General features: G+C 42.2%; 1 protein-coding gene across 1 annotated transcript; it reads right to left on the bottom strand.

Annotated features, from left to right (window-relative positions):
• Positions 1–5,492: 5,492 nt before the first annotated feature.
• Positions 5,493–17,722, bottom strand: C1RL (complement component 1, r subcomponent-like). Its single transcript, XM_006862753.1, has 8 exons — positions 17,699–17,722; positions 17,296–17,485; positions 13,360–13,471; positions 12,744–12,972; positions 9,259–9,433; positions 8,453–8,581; positions 8,228–8,302; positions 5,493–6,265 (listed from the first exon to the last, which is right to left on the bottom strand). The coding sequence occupies exons 1-8, from the start codon at positions 17,720–17,722 to the stop codon at positions 5,493–5,495; spliced, it is 1,707 nt and encodes a 568-aa protein (XP_006862815.1).
• Positions 17,723–18,390: the final 668 nt, after the last annotated feature.

The following is an 18,390-nucleotide window of genomic DNA, read 5'->3' as shown; positions in this document are numbered from 1 at the left end:
GTGCAGGACAGGGCAGTGTTTGGTTCCGTTGTGCATGGGGTGGCTATGAGTCAGAAGCAACTCGGTGGCACCTAACAACAACAAGCAGAGGTGTGGCTGTAGGCCAACAGTGACTTACTCCTTTCTGGGCTCAACTTTCCTGAGAGGAAGCCCAGTTGCTGGGAGAGAATAGGGGTTTTGGTCTCTTTTATCCACCAGGCCATGTTGTTGTTCATAGCGTTTCTGAGGAGCAGCTGGTGGATCTGAACTTCTGACCTTGTGGTTAGCAGTCCAGTGCTTATCCTACAGGCCATGTTGTTGTTGTTAAGTGCCGTCGAGTCGGTTCCGACCCATAGCGACCCTGTACAGGGTTTCCGAGGGTGTAAATCTTTACGGGAGTAGAAAGCCTCATCTTTCTCCCGCAGAGCAGCTACAGGCCATAGTGTCTAGTTTATAGCTTTCTTTTTCTGGAGGCCTTTCTTGAAAAACTCTCCATGACTGCAGAACAGGCTTCTGAGTTAGTTTTCCTGCCCACCATTCATCCATTTATGGTCTCCCTATTGCACAACAGACCCTCTCTCAGACAGTGGATTGCAAGGATTCAGGAAGATGGGCAATGACCCTGAATGCAGAAACAGGAAAGGTACAAGATCAACTAAGGGTTTCTCCAGCAGGCTTCTGTATCAGAGCAGAGGAATGAATCTGATGGCAGAGCTGATTCATGATAAGCGTGTCAAGGCAGGAATGAAAAGACAAGGAAGATGATAAGATTCCGTCCGGAGATGAGAAGAAAGGAGAATCTTGTTTACTAAACTGCATATTATCATCCTGCCTGCAGTGTGTGCGTGTGTGTGCCTTTGTGTGTGTGTGTGTAAAGAAGAGGACAGATGGCAGAGGTAAGTCTTGGCTGAAGCTCTTGCATCTATCCCAGGAATTCTTAGTTCTGTCTCATCAGGCAACATGATTACAAAGTGACAAATCAGCTCAGCTCCCACTCTGTCCATCACTCAAAAAAACATTTACTCACATGTTTTTGTCACACCCTTGGCTTACACCAACATCAGAAAGAACAAACAGCCTTATAAAGCTTGATAAGGCTGCCTGTCTACCACCATTATTGAAAATGTTGTCTGTTAGCATACTGGTCATTCCCCTTAGGATTTGATTCTGAGAAGGAAAGATTTTTTCTCTTAAAGTGATGGTAGGTTTTCCTCTGTAAAATATATGTCTATCTATAACCTTGCAAAAGAGACGCACATGTTAATAAAAAATATTATTAATAAAATGATACATGCCCATCAATAAAAATTATTTATTCTTTTTTCAATAATAATGTTCTTTAAATAAAGTTTGACAGGTAAAGAAGATTAGAGGAAAAGAAAGCAGCCAAACCTAGCATCTAAAACAACCTCTTTATGATTTTGAAGGTTTTCCCACCCCCTGTAGTCTGTTGTGCTTTAAAAAATACAAGTGATCATACGAACATACAACTTTGAATTCTGCTATTTAACTTTTAATCATAGTAGCTAACTTGTTGCTCATGACTAGCAACATCTGTTCTCCCTATTCCCTATCTGTTTTATGGAGACCTGGTGTGGTACTGGAATGCTAACCAAAAGGATGGTAGTTCAAACCCACTAGCCACTCCTTGGAAACCCTATACAGGGTTGTTATGAGTCAGAACTAACTTGACGGCACTTAAAAACACTAACAATATTTGTTTTATGGTATTAATTTTCTATTTTCATATGAATGGTTGTATCTGTTACTGTAAATCACTTCAAGACATCACCGAAAATTAGACAGTTGGTCTTCTCAGATAGAGCAGCACCCCTCAATGACAAAGTCAAGGGGCTCACTGACAGGGGCACAGACTGGGGTGTCTACAGGAACACCTTGCCCAGTACCACATTCATCTAGGTGTATGCAGGAAGCAGGCTAGCAGTGTTGCTGCCTGCGCTGAAGCAGGGATTCCCAGGATGTGGAGATGGAGAAGTGGAGATCCAGTAAGTTCTGAGAACAGTTGAGAAGTATCATAGCATAGGGGAAAGAACACACCAGTTGTGAGACTTGAGCAAACTGCTTTATCTCCCTGAGTTTCCGTTTCCTCATTTGTAAAATGTGACTAACAACACACCCTTTGCAAACTTGGTGTGAGGATTAAATGAAATAGCAGATGAGAGGGACCTGGTTTATAGGAGATTTTACTACAGTCACTTTTTAAATTTAAACAACATAAGGAATTTATTAAATTGAGTCAAGTCATAAACATAATTTCAGTTTTTGGAAAGATGTTAAACAGAATGCTTCTAAGATGCTTACCAAATTTACTTCCTTAGATACAATAGTTTTATTTTAGATATTTTTAACTGGCAAAGATGTTCTATGCCCACCTGTAGGCTACTGTTTTTAACATATTTCCCAAGGCACGTTCAATCTGAGAGTTTTAGTTATTCCAATCATATTGTCACTTAATCAATAAAATGGTCAATAGTTTGCTTGTCTTTGAAATTTTATTTCTCTGTTCTTTTCACAGACATTTTGAGTATAGATGGAAATTGTTTCAGATACAGAAACAAACTCATTAAAGCTACCTCTTTCAGATAGACACAACAGAGTGCAATTTTCAATTGCAGACAAGTTTTAGTCAAATTGAGAAGTGTCATCATTGAGCAAGTTGATCTAATCAGGACACAGGATCTAGACAGGAAAAATTATGACCTAGGGTTCAAAAAAAGTATGACTTAAGTTTCCTTCAAAGTAATAGATTAACACAATAGTTGTATCAGTGAGTTCAAACATAGCAACAATTGTTTCAGGGCCAGGTATATTTTGTTCTGTTATATATAGGGTCTCTATGGAAGACCCCCAGCAAGATGGATTGGCAAAGTGGCAGCATCAATGGGCTCAAGCGTGCCAACAATGGTGAGGTTGGCCCAGGACTGGGCAGTGTTTTGTTCTGTTGTGCATAGGGTCACTATGTGTTGGTACCGACTTGATGGCACCTAACAACAACAAATGCGTATAAATAAATGTAAGAGTGTCTACCAACAAAAAAACCCCACAACAATGGAGTCTTAGTGTAGGACAAGCAATTGACTGCTAACCATGAAGTTGGTGGTTCAGACTCACTAGCTGCTCCTCGGAAACCCTATACAGAGTCACTATGAATCAGAACTAACTTGACAATACACAACAACAACAACAGGCTTCAAAATTACTACCCTACCAGGCGGACAGGGCTACTTGACTGAAGGTGACCCATGTACAAGTAATCTTTATAGGAAATCATACCCATACATAGCCATGTGGGCAAAACACAAATACCCATACATAGCCATGCGGGCAAACACAAATACCCATACATAGCCATGTGGGCAAAACACAAATATATGCACCCAATGAGACAATCAGTCAGTCTCTCCTTATAAAGTCAAAGAACAGAAAACAGTTAACTCAATAAATTGAGTAAAAATATTATTTTGGATGTTTCCTAGATATGCTAGACATTTGTAAAAGTGGAAAGGAGGGAAGAAATTCTCCACAAGCAACTTCCCAGGATCAAAAGGTGTTAACTTGGGGAGGGGGGAGGGGGCAGGGGCGGGGAAATGTCCTTTGTAGTTTGACCTATCAGTAAATACCAATTATTGTGTAAGCTGTTAATATCATTCTGATTCAAATCCTTAGTTTTTTGGTCCAGGTCCAAGGAAGCATGCATTTTCATTCTGGATCTAGTAATCTCTCTCCCTAAAATAAAAATAAAAAATAGTGGAGATATTTTCATTTCCTGGAATAAACTATAGGTCCAAGAATCTGTTTGGGCCCAGATAAGACACAGAATACCATGTGATTCTCTTGCTTAAAGGCAGGAGTTGTGAATAGAAACTAGGAAAACTCTTCCCATCAGCATAATATGAAGTCAGGGAGGTTTCTTGGCTACAGTGTGGTGCTGAGGAATAGGCACTGGACTGCCAACTGCAAGATTGGTTCAAACCCACCAGTCACTCCTCTGAAACCCTACAAGGGTCGCTGTGAGTAGGAACTCACTTGACGGCACCTAACAACAACAGTGCAGTGACTTTGTAGGAAAAGAAAAAGTCTACTTTAAAGATGGTTAACTAGACATAATATTACTTTGTCATTAGTTTGGAATTCAAATTTCACACTAACTTCATGGTTCAGAAAACCTAAAGCTAATACTTAACATTAAAAAGTAGTTCAGGAAATTAGCTATTTTGGTGAAGAGAAAAAAAAAAAAAAAAAAAGAATTGAGAATACTGAGCTCATAACATCAATGACTCCTCAGTATGGAGTCTCCTGAAATAGACGCTGAGAAAAGTTTTTGAGTAGAAAAGTGATTGAGGCAGGAAAGGGTACATTCTCAAGTGAATTATCCCTAAAGGTGAGTGGTTTTTATTACCAATGGAGAAATCTAGCAGAACACATATCTTAGAATATCCCATCTAAGTGGGAAGGGGCCTGTGATATTCTTGCTGGTCATTTGTTCAGATACCAAAAATTCACTGTCATTAAGTTATCTCTGACTCATAGCTACATTTAGAGTTGTGCTAATGGTAAAACCAATGGCTTGAAGTATTTGAAGGTCAACTAAAGGGGTCTTAGAAATGAAATATAATTAAGACTTCACTATACTACACATGAATGAAGGGTGAGAAAGTGACTATTATGCAGATGCAAAGTTAATATTCTCAGCTGCTAACTGAAAGACTGAAAGTTCAAGTTCACCCATAAGTATCTTGGAAGAAAGTCCTGGCAATCTACTTCTGAAAAAACCTAGTCATTGAAAATCCTGGAGAGAACAAACTGACTCTGATATACGTGGGTTCATCATAAGTCAGAATCAAGTTTGACAGCAGCCTTTTTTTTTTTAATGTATCTGGGAATTGTGGAAGGTGGTTAAAAAAAAAAAAAGTCTTGAATATTTGAAGGTCAACTAAAGGGAAAGTACTAGGATTGAGAGGGAATTAAAACCACTTTCTCCATAGTCTTCTTGAATGACAAGTGAGAAGGTGACTTTGGATCAACAGAAGATGAAGTGAGGGAGGTTCAAAGACATTTACAGTGAAACTTGCCAAGATGTTCAGGGCTTCCTTGGGGGTAGTGCAAATGTTCAGGAGGGCAGAGGAAGAGAGGAAGGCAACTGTGGAAGGCCACTCCTGTCTCGGATGGTTTGGGGACTGGAGGTTGTTATTGTTGTTGTTGTTAAGTGCCATGGAGTCAGTTCCAACCCATAGCGACCCTGTATAGGGTTTCCAAGGAGTAACTGGTGAGCTTGAAACGCCGACCTTGAGGTTCAAATGCGACATTGCAGTCCAGTACGTTAACCCACAGCGTCACACTAAGACTCTGGGACTAGAGGGGAGGACGGCTTTTCTCTCTTGGGGGACCTCCTGCTCCTCCACCCCCACAAGGCATAGCCCTCACTCCCGATCCTCTCCTTACTGTGCCTCCACATTTTTCATCACTGGTTATCACTGTTGAGGCACTAAGGGTCAGTCCCTCTCTTCCATCACTCTCTTAATCCAGTCCACATAGTTGAGCACTTTGGTGTAGAAGCCATACCCCTTGCCACACCCAATGCCCCAAGATACTATGCCCGTGGCCACCCATTGATGGGCACAATCATCCCACACCACATAGACGCTACCACTGTCCCCCTGGCAGACACTCTGCTGCTGCATCTCATCCCCTACACAGAACATGTTGTCAGAAAACACCTCAGTCCTCTGCCTCTCTCGGAGCCAGGCTTCACAGGACTCCCTTTCAGCTATGGGTAATCTTGAATATTTCAGCTCAGTAGTTAACCAGCCCATTTCCATGCCAAACCCACTGACATAGCCCAACAGGCCACTGAGGTAGAGGGTCTCGTTGTTGGGCAGACAGACTGGGAGGAGGTGGGTGCCCAGAGGTACGTTGTGCTGAAGCTCCAGGAGAGCTATGTCCCCGTCGAAGTTGTGGGACTCGTTCTGACGGTAGTCTGGGTGCACAATGATGCGGCGGACAGGATGATTTCCCAGTTTCAGCATCTCCTTTATGTTTGTGTGTCCCAGAAACACATCCACACTCCGTTTTTTCCGGGGGGAGATGCTGTCCTTGGGATAGATGGTGTGGGCAGCAGTGAGAACCCATCTGTCGCCCAGCAGGGCCCCGCCTCCACGACCGTAGATACTGGTGAAAGCTTGCCAGGGGAAGTTGCCCAACTGAGCTTTGGAAGAACCAAAGGCCTTTTGGTTCTGGGGAATGGGAGTGACTGGCCGTCCACACACTGGAGAGAAAAGAGATGAGGGTGAAAAGTCAGTGACTATGTTAAAGTGCATTTATTAAAGATCTGTCTGGGTAGGTTGCAGTAGGGTGGTCCAAAGTATGACCTGAACTGGATCAGAAGGAAATTGCACCTTGATACAGACTCACAAATGGAGACAGGCACAGCAAATCAAGTCAGGTGGCACTAGGAGGTACATAGTGTGTACAAGTATTGGGAGAGTGAGACATGTTTAGGGCGGGCTCTGCTGGGCTTGCCTCCTGACTCCTCACCCTCCTTAAGCCAATCTTTTAGAGACTTGGTGAGACCATCCTTGACAAAATCAAGCAACAGGTAAAGCTTGTCTTCAGTGCCCTTTGCCTCTGTTTTCTTGTCATTTTCTCATTGGAAGTATCTCCCATAACCTATTCCCAGGAGTCTTAAGAGCTTCTCCTCAAGCCTTCTGTGGACCATCAGTAAAGTCTGAGAAATTCACTCAGTCTGGGTTAGGAAGGCAATAGTTACCTCAAAAAATGGATTTCAAAAATTGTGGGTGGGCATGTAAAATGATGCAGCTACTTTGGAAAACAATTTAGTAGCTTCTCAAGAAGCTAAACATAGTTACCACGTTGTTGTTGTTGCTAAGTGATGTCACGTTATGATATAATTCAACAATTCCACTCTCAGGAATATATTAAAACGAAACCCAAACCCTTTGCTGTTAAGAGCCCATGTGTGTTAGAGTAGAACTGTGCTCAGAGTTTTCAATGGCGGTGACCTTTTGGAAACAGTTAACCAGGCCTTTGTTCTGAGTGACCGTTGGATGAATTTGAACTGCCAACCTTTTGGTAAGTTGTTATTGGTAAGTGCCATCAAGTAGGTTCTTTGGCTAGTAGCTGGGTGTAAACTGTTTTTACCACCTTCCTAGGTATATGAAACAATGTTTATAGCAGCTTTATTTATAATACCTATAAAGTGTAAACAACCCAAATGTCCATCAACTGGTGAATGAATAAACAAAATGTGATATATCCATCCAAGACTATAATTCAGCCATAAAAAGGAATGAAATGTTGATACATGCAGTAGTGTGGATAGGAGTCCTGGTGTGGCGCTGTGGGTTAATGCGCCAGACTGCAAAGCCATTTGAACTGCGAGGTCAGCGGTTCAAGCTCACCAGCTGCTTCTTAGAAACCCTATACAGGGCTGCTATGGGTCGGAACCGACTCGACAGCACTTAACAACAACAACATAGTGTGGATGAACCTTGCAAACATTATACTAAAGAAGTCAGTTACAAGCAGACAAATATTGTTATGATTCCATTTATATGAAATGTCTAGAATAGGCAAACCCATAGAGACAGAAAGTAGATTCGTGGTTGCCAGGGGATTGAGGAGGGGGGAATTGGAGGCACAGTGTTTCTTTTTGTGGTGAAGAAAATGTTCTGGAATTAGAAAGTGGTGATAGTTGCACAACATTGTGACGACACTCAAAACACTGTATTATTTATTTTGAGATAGTTAATATGGTCAATTGTATGTCATATGAAGTTTATCTCAATTGAAATTATATTTTTTAAAGGTGACCTTTCTGCTACTGTGACATCTAGATAGGGAGGTATTTTGGAAGCAGAAAGGCTGGCTGTATGTCATTAAAACAGACCACACAAAAAGAGAGAGTTTTCTCCCATTTCAACTCTTCTGTACCTCTTCCTCCTTTAATTTTTACATACAATCAACTCCCTTCATTTCGTAACATGTCAGATGTCTCTTGATCCTTGAAGACTAAGGGAAAAGCGCCTTGCCACTCCTTCTCTGGGCCTTCTTGATTTTCCTTTTCTCTCTCTCCTTCTGCCTATAACTCCCCTTTCTATCTGAAGGCTTTCTTCTAACTCCTCTCTCTTCATTCCCACAGTTTCCTGCTACAGCCAAGGCTTGCTTGGGAAATGGCGAAAAGAACATCATCAGGCAGGTTACTACTCACCAGGTGCACGCTGAGGAGCCTCCTGGGTAGTCTGCCTGTCCTTCCAGGTGCCCTGGGTTGTGCAGGTGAGTGTTTCTGAGTTGTGAAATGAGAAAAGGCAAAGAAAACCGTTGTGAGTTGGGAAATATTGGGTTACAGGATGAGTTCCTGTGGTGCCTCAGGATTTTTGGTGGTGGGTGTGTGTGTGACACACAGAAGCGGGCACCTGAGCAGGTGGGGACTCACCTACTGGTACCTCCTGACAGTACAGCTCCGGGCTCTGAATCTTGGAGGAGTTGTCTACAGGTGTGCGGATGGCCTTGGAGCTCCAATTAGCATGACCAATGGGCTGATTCTTGTTCATAACGACAGGACCTAGGACAGAATTGCAAACTGGCAACCCAGTGGTTGATTCTAGCCCTGGGCTACATTTAGCTTGGACTGCACATGTTTTCTTAAAAAAAATTTTAATTACTTTTCCTTGGTTACAAAAAAGTTTGAAAATAATATGATAATGATATGCAGGTATGAGGAAACAAGTACCTTCATGCATGGTTGGTAGGAATGAAAATTAACAAAATCTCTCTGGAGGAAAATTCAGCAATATAAAAAAACATGTAAACATTTTTTGCCCCAGCATTTCCACTTCTAAGAATTTACCCTGAAGATATTCTTACACATGTGCTCAAAGATGAACATATAAAGATACCCACATCAGCACTGTTGGTGACAACAAAATATCTATCAATGACATAAAAAAAAGTTAAAAGGAAAAAAGAAAAAAGTGAGTCACCACTTAAAAATCTGGAATTTGACTTTAAATATGGATTTTTGGCTTCTCAGAAAATGAGATGATTTTCCTACAGTGGGCCTGTTTGAATGTTGTTTTGGAATCATCCCACTGTTCCTCATGGTCATCCAGTAGTCACTACTGGGCAGGGATAGGATCCAGCCCAAGGGGCCTTAACATTCACTGAGTGTCCATAGGCAGTTAGTCAGGGGCTATGGTTGTGGAAGAGACTGTTTCTTTGCACCTGCAGGAGGATACTCACTAATGGCTTGATAGAGGGCCAGGAAGCCCCTGTGGAGGCGGATGGTACTGTCCTCTGAGGAAGCACCTGTGCAGAATGTCAGCTGTAACCTTCTTCCGGAGGACACAAACTCTCTGCCCACCAGGGAGCCCTGGTGCCCACAGAACCGGCTTGGAGTAGTCCTGTTGGTTGTGATCTGAAAGTGGAGGGGAGAAGTGAGGGACAGGCAGGTGTGGGGTGAATTCTACATCATGGCTGGTCACACGGTCACATCCTAGGTGTAGACTTCTGTTTCCTCTAGAGGATCTGCACATTGCTGGGCTCAGAAGCTGTACCCTGTGGAGGTTTCCTCAAATAGCTTCCTCTTCCATTATTGACTCAAAAGATTCTTCCAGACATCTCACATCTAGGATCTTTCTCTCTCTCCTTTGAAAAACTGTTTATTGTGAATTGAGTGAAGGTTTATGGAGCAGATCATCAGTTTTACATTCAACAAATGACACAATTCCTTTCATTTCAGGGATTACAAGCCCCTCAATGAAACATCACTCATCCCACTTCCTCCCTGAGTTTCTTGTTTCCATTCCTCCTTCTTTTCCCACTCTTCTGAATGTTGTCCTTGGGTAAGTGCTGCCCTATTGATCTTGAATGGTTGGCCATTCTATGGTGTGCAAATATCACTAGTGTTGTTGTCTTTCCTAAATACCCATCTAATGATTGACTGAAAATTGAGCCATGGGGCTGGGCGTGGGGGTGGGGTGAATTCAATTCCAGATTTGAAGGGTGAACAAGGGCCATAGTCCTGGGGATTTCTGCTCCGAGAAAGATTTAAAACCTTGGAAAACCTACACAGGGTTGTTTTGATTCGAAACTGACTCACCGCGCTTAACCACTTAACAACAACCATTAATGCTGGGGTGATAGAATATTTCTTTTGTTGTTGTTAAATGCCATCAAGTCAGTTCTGACTCATAGAGACCCTATCTAGAGTTTCTGAGGAGCAGAATTGCTAACCTTGTAGTTAGCAGTCTAGAGCATATCTTACAGCATCTACCATAATTATCTCAGAAACCCATCATCTCGGCCTGCTTCCAATCCTTATGAATCCTAGGCTTCTTTTTTCTTTTAACTTTTTATTGTAGTCGCAGTGTTCTTCCAACAGTTCACTGAACTGTAAACTCTAAGAAGGAAGAAGGCAAGGACTGTTTCTTTTGCTCCTGACTAAATCCCTAGTGTGGTGATTTAGGATAAGCACTGGACCACAAGGTCGGTTTGTACCACAAGGTCAGTCAGTGGTTCAGACTCACCTGCCATTCCTAGGAAACCCTGTACAGGGTCGCTATGAGTCGGCACTGACTCCACAGCACATAACCACCACCACCAAATACCCTATACAGGCTTGCTATGGGTCGGAATCAACTTGACGGCACTTCACAACAACAACAATGTGCTCTGGTCAGAGCTGTCACTATTACCTAAACACAACGATGCTTTGAATCACATGATCTCATCAGTGCGCTACAGGCACCTATTGTTGTTTTCAGAGCTGGCAGGGTTGATAGTCGCTGATTTTGTCAAATTTTCTAGGGTGTTAGCTACCATATTGTGATATTTGTGAACCTAAACCCATAACATTTTTTTGAGAATGAAGTAGTAATTAAAAGAAAAGGAGGAGAGATTAAAAAACAAAACAAAAGGTTTCTACTCACTTACTAATAATGTTGTAACTAATAATAATGTAATTCAACGCAAAAAGATTTTACAAAACAATTTTGTTTACAACTATACTGATCACTTATTATTCTGTGATTAAAACTGATAATAAATATTACTAAGGATTCTGTTTGGTCTGTGCAAGAGGTGGTCCGTGGGATGACACCAACCCTCACATTGCCATTGTCTCCAGAGCTTCTGTCCAGCATTGTAGTGCTTTCCGCTTTAGCACGAGTGGACAGCTGAATTACAGGAATTTTTAAAAGACACGGTCAAGAAAGCAGATATCTGGAAATGATGAAAGAAATAAGAAATTTCCCAGCATTTGAAGGACTAGATGAAAAGAATCTCTAGATTACAAGAGCCCTGAGCAAAGAGTGAAAAATACCTGCATCAAGACACATAATGAAATTCAGGATACTGGGAATAAGGAGATTTACACTGCTGGCTAGGAATTTGGGGAGATTAGCTACAATCAAAACAAAAAAATTGAAACAAAACCCCCCAAAGAGCTCCATAGAATTATTGACTCCTGGGAAAACCAAAAGTTGGAGAAGAAAAGAAACATATTTATGGCACATTGTGTACACTATTTGCTGGGAAGATTTTATAGTCATAATAATGAAAACAATGAATATAGAGTTATAGAGTTAACTAAACATGATAAGTAAATTGGGAGGATAAGGTAGGGAAAATATGGTCCTTAGATCAGAGAGCTAAAGCCAGTCTTCTCTAGTTCAAAGTCAGCAGGGAATATCTAAAAAAGGAAAAGTGAAAAATAACAGAATAAGCACATTGTTTTATGCATATGAAGGTAACTAGGTGAAACATAGACATTAATTGTAAATGATTGCCCCTGAGGAGTAGCAATCAGGGCTAGGGAGGGGAAGGCTGGAAGACTGCTGTGTTTCATTATAAGTCCTATTGTTGTTGTTGTTTCTAAGTGCCATTGAGTCTTGGACCCTATATAGGGTTTCCAAGGAGTGGCTGGTAAACTTGAATCACTGATCTTGCGGTTCAAACTACCCTTGCAGTCCATCGCATTAACCTGCAGCGCCATACAGTATTTTGATGTGTTAAACAATGTGCATGTATTATTTTGATAAAAATAAAATTTAACCCAAAAGATAATAGTAAGCACTGTTTTTAAAGTGTTCTTATTCTGGATAATGCCCTTGTCCTAAGAAGTCTTATAAGAGAGCCTCTAAAGTACACATAGCTCTGGTCATGTAGTGGTTATGAGTCAGGCTGCTAACTTCAAGGTCAGTACTTTGAAACTACCAGTTGTTCTGCAGGAGAAAGATGGGGCTTTCTGTTCCTATAAAGACTGGAACCCTATGCAGGGTGGCTATGAATCTGAACCAGTTCTACGGCTGCAACCATCAACCAACCAACCAGAGTAAACAGGAATGGTTACCTAATCTTTTTGTGCCCAGCTTCCTAACCTGCCAGAGCAGGCTCTCAACAAATATTTGATGATATACTTTTAATGACGTATGTGAGTCCCTGCCCTTTTGCTCTATGGGTTTGCAATATTTGTGGATCTCCTTTGTAAGTTCAAAAGCTAGGGACTGTCCTGACTCTCTCCTTTGCTTTGTGGTGTATCTAGATGGTGACACAGAGACCCTTGTGGAAAGCTGTGCGCTGGCCCTGGCTTCCGTCCCTTACGTGGAACCTAAGTTCACCTTTTTTGTTTCTTCCCTTGTGGTCAGGACAGAGCCACTTCCCACTGCCCCTGGGAGGCTCCAGGCCTGGAAGTTCCTCCCAAGCATCCCTCCAGGGCCCCAGCTCACTATGACAGAGTCCTGCTCACAGTCCTGGGACGGCTCCAGGTCGAAGTCCTGGAAGACCAGCTTTACAACAAAGCCCTCTGGAGCCTCGATGTCAGTGGTGCTTGCTTGGCCTTTGGGATATGGCTCTGGGTACCCGGGGGATGTCAACTTCTGGGGTAGTAAATGGGCCAAGAGGATGGAGCCCTGAGTGGGACAAGCCTGGAGGGCTCCACAGAGAAGCAGCCACCACCTGTGGGTGGGTAAGGGTAAAATGAAGCCATACAGACATCCCCAAATCCCTTTCAGTCTCCTGCTCAACCTGAGCTCTAGGTCTGCCAATTCCCAGTCCTTCAAAGGTACTCATTCCCAAGGAGGGTTTCACTCAGTAGTGGACTGCTTTCTGCTTCAGCAAACCCAACCCCCACCCTGGAATCTGAGGGGATAGTAATAATATATTAGTTTCCTGTTACAGAGTTTTACTCCTCCTCCTGACCACCCCAAGGAAGGCTGTTGTACTCTTCAAGAGAGTTCCAATTCCAGGTGTGTGTGTGTGTGTGTGTGTCCTCCCACCTTTTCTTCTCTCTACCCTCTTCTTCCTCTCCCCCAGGCATCTCCAAGGAGTACACTCACATCTTGCCTTGTGGGGTGGGGTTTCTCCAGAGATAGTTTGCTCACAGGGGGACGTGGGATCTGGGACTTGCGAGATGACTTGTCCCAGGTCAGGTTATAGGAGGTGGGGTTGGGGAAGGCTTTGTGGGGGAGGAGGGAGAAGTTACTGGAAATGAGTTAGGTAACAGTTTCCTTTTTTCTAAATCTCTGGGTTGAGCTCCACCTGCTGTCTAATTTGGGAATAGTTTACCCACCACAACTTTCCAAAATCAGCCCAGTTTTCTAAGATCTGGAGTGGAAGGATCATTTAAAACAAAATTTTGTCATGTGCATGAATCACACATGGCAGGATGATCCCTTGTTGTTGTTGCTGTTAGGTGCCAGCGATGAAACACTGCCTGGCCCCTACACCAACCTCACAATTGTTATGCTTGAGCCCATTGGTGCTGCCACTGTGCCAATCCATCTTGTTGAGGGTCTTCCTCTTTTTACTTCCTCCACTTTACCAACCATGAAGTCCTTCTCCAAGGTCCCTCCTGATAGCATGTCTGAAGTATGAAAGATGAAGTCTCATTGTCCAAGCTTCTAAGGAGATTTCTGGCTGCACTTCTTCCAAGACAGATTGTTCCTGTGGCAGTCCATGGTACTTTCAATATTCTTATCTGACACCACAACTCTTCTACAGTCTTCCTTATTCATTGTCCAACTTTCACATGCATGTGAGGCTAATGAAAATACCATGGCTTGGGTCAGGCACACCTTAGTCCTCAACCTGATATCTTTGCTCTTGAACACGTTTGTGCAACAGATTTGCCTAGAACAGTATGTCGTTTGATTTCTTGACTGCTACTTCCATGAGTGTTGATTGTGGACCCAAACAAAATGAAGTGTTTGACAACTTCAGTCTTTTCTCCATTTATCATGATGCTATTTATTGGTCCAATTGTGAGGATTTTTATTTTCTTTGCATTGAGCTGCAATCCATACTGAAGGCTGTCATCTGTGATCTTCATCAGTAAGTATTTTAAGTCCACTTCACTTTCAGCAAGTAAGATTGTATCATCTGCATGCATATCTCAGGATGTTAATGAGTCTTCCTCCAGTCCTGATGCCATGTTTTTCATATAATCTAGCTTCTCAGAATATTTTCTCAGCATACAGATCGAATAAGTATGGTGAAAGAATACAGGTCTGGTACACAACTTTCCTGATTTTAAGTAATTAGGGGCCCCTTTTTCTGCTCAAACGACTGCCTCTTTGTCCTCGTGAGCACAATGAGGTGTTTTGGAATGTCCATTCTTTGCAATGTTATCCATAACTTGTCACAGTCCACACTGTTGAAAGCCTTTACATAGTCAATAAAGCGTAAGTAAACATCTTTCTGGTATTCTCTACTTTTCACCCAAGATCCATCTGACCAATGGTATCCACCGTTCCATGTCCTCTTTTGAATCTGGCATGCATTTCTCGCAGTTCTCTGTTGATGTACTGTTGAAGCCATTTTTTTAAATTACCTTCAGCAAAATTTTACTTGCATGTGATATAAATGATATTGTTGGATGATTTCTGCATTACGTTGGGTCACCTTTCTTCGAAATGGGCACAAATATAGTTCTCTTCTAATAGGTTGGCCAGGTAGCTGCCTCCAGTGCGGCACCAGTTTGTTGAAGATTTCAATTTGTATTCCACTGTTTTTTTTTTGCCAATGCCTTCAGTGTACCTTGAACTTTCCCTTCAGTACCATTGGCTCTGGATCATATGCTACCTCTAGAAATAGTTGAACATTCGACCATTTCTTTCTGGTAGAGTGACACCATATACCTTCCATCTTCTTTTGATTCTTTCTGCATCATTCAATATTTTGCCCAGAGAATCCTTTAATATTGCAAGTTGAAGCTTGAATTTTTTCTTTAGTTCCTTCAGCTTGAGAAATGCTGGGCAAGTTCTTCCCTTTTGGTTTTCTTACTCCACATCTTTATACATTTCATCATAATACTTTGTCTTTTCAAGCGGTTCTTTGAAATTTCTGTTTAGTTCTTTCACTTCCTCATTTCTTCCATTTGCTTTAGCACCTCTATGCTGGAGAAGAAACTTCAGTCTCTTCTAATATCCATTCTGACCTTTTCTTTCTTTCCTGTTTTTTAATGACCTTGGTTTTTTTTTTTTTTTTTTTTTTTTACCTGCATGATGTTCTTGATGCCATCCCATAGTTCTTCTGGTCTTTGGTCATTAGGGTCTAATGCATCAAATCTGTTCTTGAGAATGGTCTCTAAGTCGAGGTAGGATATGTTCAAGGTCATATTTAGACTCCTGTGGACTTGTTTTCATTTTCTTCAGCCTCAGTCTGAACTTTCATATGAGCTAGTCATGGTCTGTCCCATACTCTGTCCTTGGCCTTCTTTTAGCTGGTGATATGGAGTTTTTCTACCATCTCTTTCTACAGATGTAGTCCATTTGATTCCTGTGTATTCCATCTGGTGAGGTCCATGTGTATAATTATCTTTTATGTTGTTTAATTTAAAAGAGGTATTTGCAATGAAGAAGTCATTGGTCTTGCAAAATCCTATCATGCAATCTCCAACATCATTTCTATCACCAAGACCATATTTTTCAATTACTATCTCCTTCCTCTTTGTTTCCAACCTTTGCATTCTTATCACCAGTAATTATCAAATACGTTTTGATTGCATGCTTGGACAATTTCACACAGAAGAAGTTGGTAGAGTTCTTAAATTTCATCATTATTGGCTTTAGGGGTTGGTGTGTAAATTTGAATAATAGTGGTTTTAACTGGTTTTCCTTGTTGTTGTTAAGTTCTGTCAAGTTGATTCTGACTCATAGCCATCCTGTAAAGGGTTTCTGAGAAGCCGAAGCACTGGCCTTCTGATTCAAATCAACCTGTAGGTCCAGTACTTATCCTACAGTGCCACACCAGGACTACTGTTTTCCTTGTTGGTGTATGCATCCTATCATGTCACAGACAAAGTTGTACTTCAAGATAGATTTTGAAATATTCTTTTTTGACAATGAATGCAACACCATGCCTCTTGAATTTATTGTTCCTGGCATAGCAAACCATATGCTTGTCAGATTTAAAATGGCCAACACCAGTCCATTTCAGCTTACTAATGTCTAGAATATCGATTTTTATGTGTTCCATTTAATTTTGGACTACTCCCAATTTTCCTAGGTTCATACTTTGTACATTTCATGTTCTGATTATTAATGGATGTTTGCAGTTGTTTCTTCTTGTTTTGAGTTGTGCCCCATCGGCAAATGAAGGTCCTGAAAGCTTTACTCCACTTGAGTCGTCATGGTCAACTCTACTTTGAGGAAGTAGCTCTTTTCCAGTCATATTTTGAATACCTTCCAACATCAGGGGCTCATCTTCTGGCACTATATCTGACAATATTCTACTGCTATTCATGAAGTTTTCAGTGGCTAACCATTCAGAAGTAGTTTGATTCTCCTTCTTCCTAGACTGTCTCAGTTTGGAAGTTCCAATGAAACCTGTCCACTATAGGTATTTAAAATATAGGCAGCATAATTTACAGCATCACAGCAACATGAACCATCACAGTAAGACAAACTCACAGATGAGTGCTGGTTTTGAATGGTGGCTGCCTCTTAGTAGAGCCATACCTCTCCACCTGCCCCCTCTGTTCATTTATGTTACCAGCCTGCACCTTGTAGAAATTGGGAGTTTGTGACCTGTGAACTTGAGCTCCTTCTCTCATCTTCTTACTGAACAGTGGGTGGGAGGCACTTGCTTAAGTGGTCTTTTGAGTTCCGTCCATGGTCCCTGGAGACTGCTCATCCAGCAGGGTCAGGGCTGGGCAGGGATGGACTCACATCTAGAGGTCCCTGAGCCTCAGTCTCAGCTGTCACTCTAGCTCCCTTGGGCAGTTACCCAGGGATGATGGCTGGGGGTAGAGATTTACCTGTACCTCCAGGAGGAACTTACCCAAGGCTTGGTTGAGGACCAGGAAGCCCCTGTGGAGGCAGATGGTCCTCTCCTCAAAGAAGCCATCTTTGTGGGAAGTCAGCTGCAACCTTCTCCTTGAGAACACAAGCTCCTTCTGACTAGGGAGTCTGCCTAGCGGGGAGCCCTGGTGCCCATAGAACCTACTTGGAGCAATCCCATTGTCTGTGATCTGAAAGGAGTGGGTAAGTATGGAGTGAGTTCTGCATCATGGTTGGCTACAGGGTCACGACTTGGACGTGGACTCCAGCCTTCTCTAGAAGGCCTGAACACCTTTGGGACTCAGAGTCACAATGCATGATGATCATCACATAATTCTACTCATCCTTTATTTCTCCATTCTACTGACCTAAATGGAGGCCATGTGCCTGGACTGGTTCCTCACCCACTCCAGTGCTTCTTGGACCATCTCTTCTTTCAAGAGACTCTGGAAACCTTAGGAAAACTCCCAGACGAGTAGACTATACAGAACACTGCATGCTACTTTCTTTACCACTGCTGATAGCTAATACAGTCCCTAAACCATTACATGATCATGAACTTTGTACGGTCAACTGTTGAATATATGGGTAGAAATATCCTCATAGCTAGCTTCTTCCCTCCATCCTGTCTACCCTAACCATCCTACTCTCCACTCCACTATCACTTTGCTGAATACTTTCTGCTACCATCTTTTGGGGACATGTCTGTTCTTTTTCTTTCTCCTACAGGATCCTTCTCACATTCCATGAAGGGCAACAGAATGGATACTGTTATAAGATAGCTATCTAATAACAGAAGGAGAAACTGCAAAGGTGCAAAATAAACTTTAAAAATGATGTGTTTCTGTTGTTGTTGTTGTTAGGTGCCATCGAGTTGGTACCGACTCATAGTGACCTTGTGCACAGCAGAACAAAACACTGCTCGATCCTAGGCCAACTTCACTACTGTTGCCACGCTTGAGTCCATCGATGCTGCCATTCGGCCAATCCATCTCGCTGGGGGGTCTTCATATTTTTCTCTGACCCTCCATCTTACCAAATATGATATCCTTCTCCAGAGACTGGTTCCTCCTGACAATATGTCTGAAGTATGAGA

This window comes from Chrysochloris asiatica, unplaced genomic scaffold (assembly GCF_000296735.1).
Source record: "Chrysochloris asiatica unplaced genomic scaffold, ChrAsi1.0 scaffold00050, whole genome shotgun sequence".
NCBI lineage: Eukaryota > Metazoa > Chordata > Mammalia > Afrosoricida > Chrysochloridae > Chrysochloris > Chrysochloris asiatica.
Note: the sequence above shows the minus strand (reverse complement) of the source record. Positions and strands in the feature narration are given on the sequence as shown.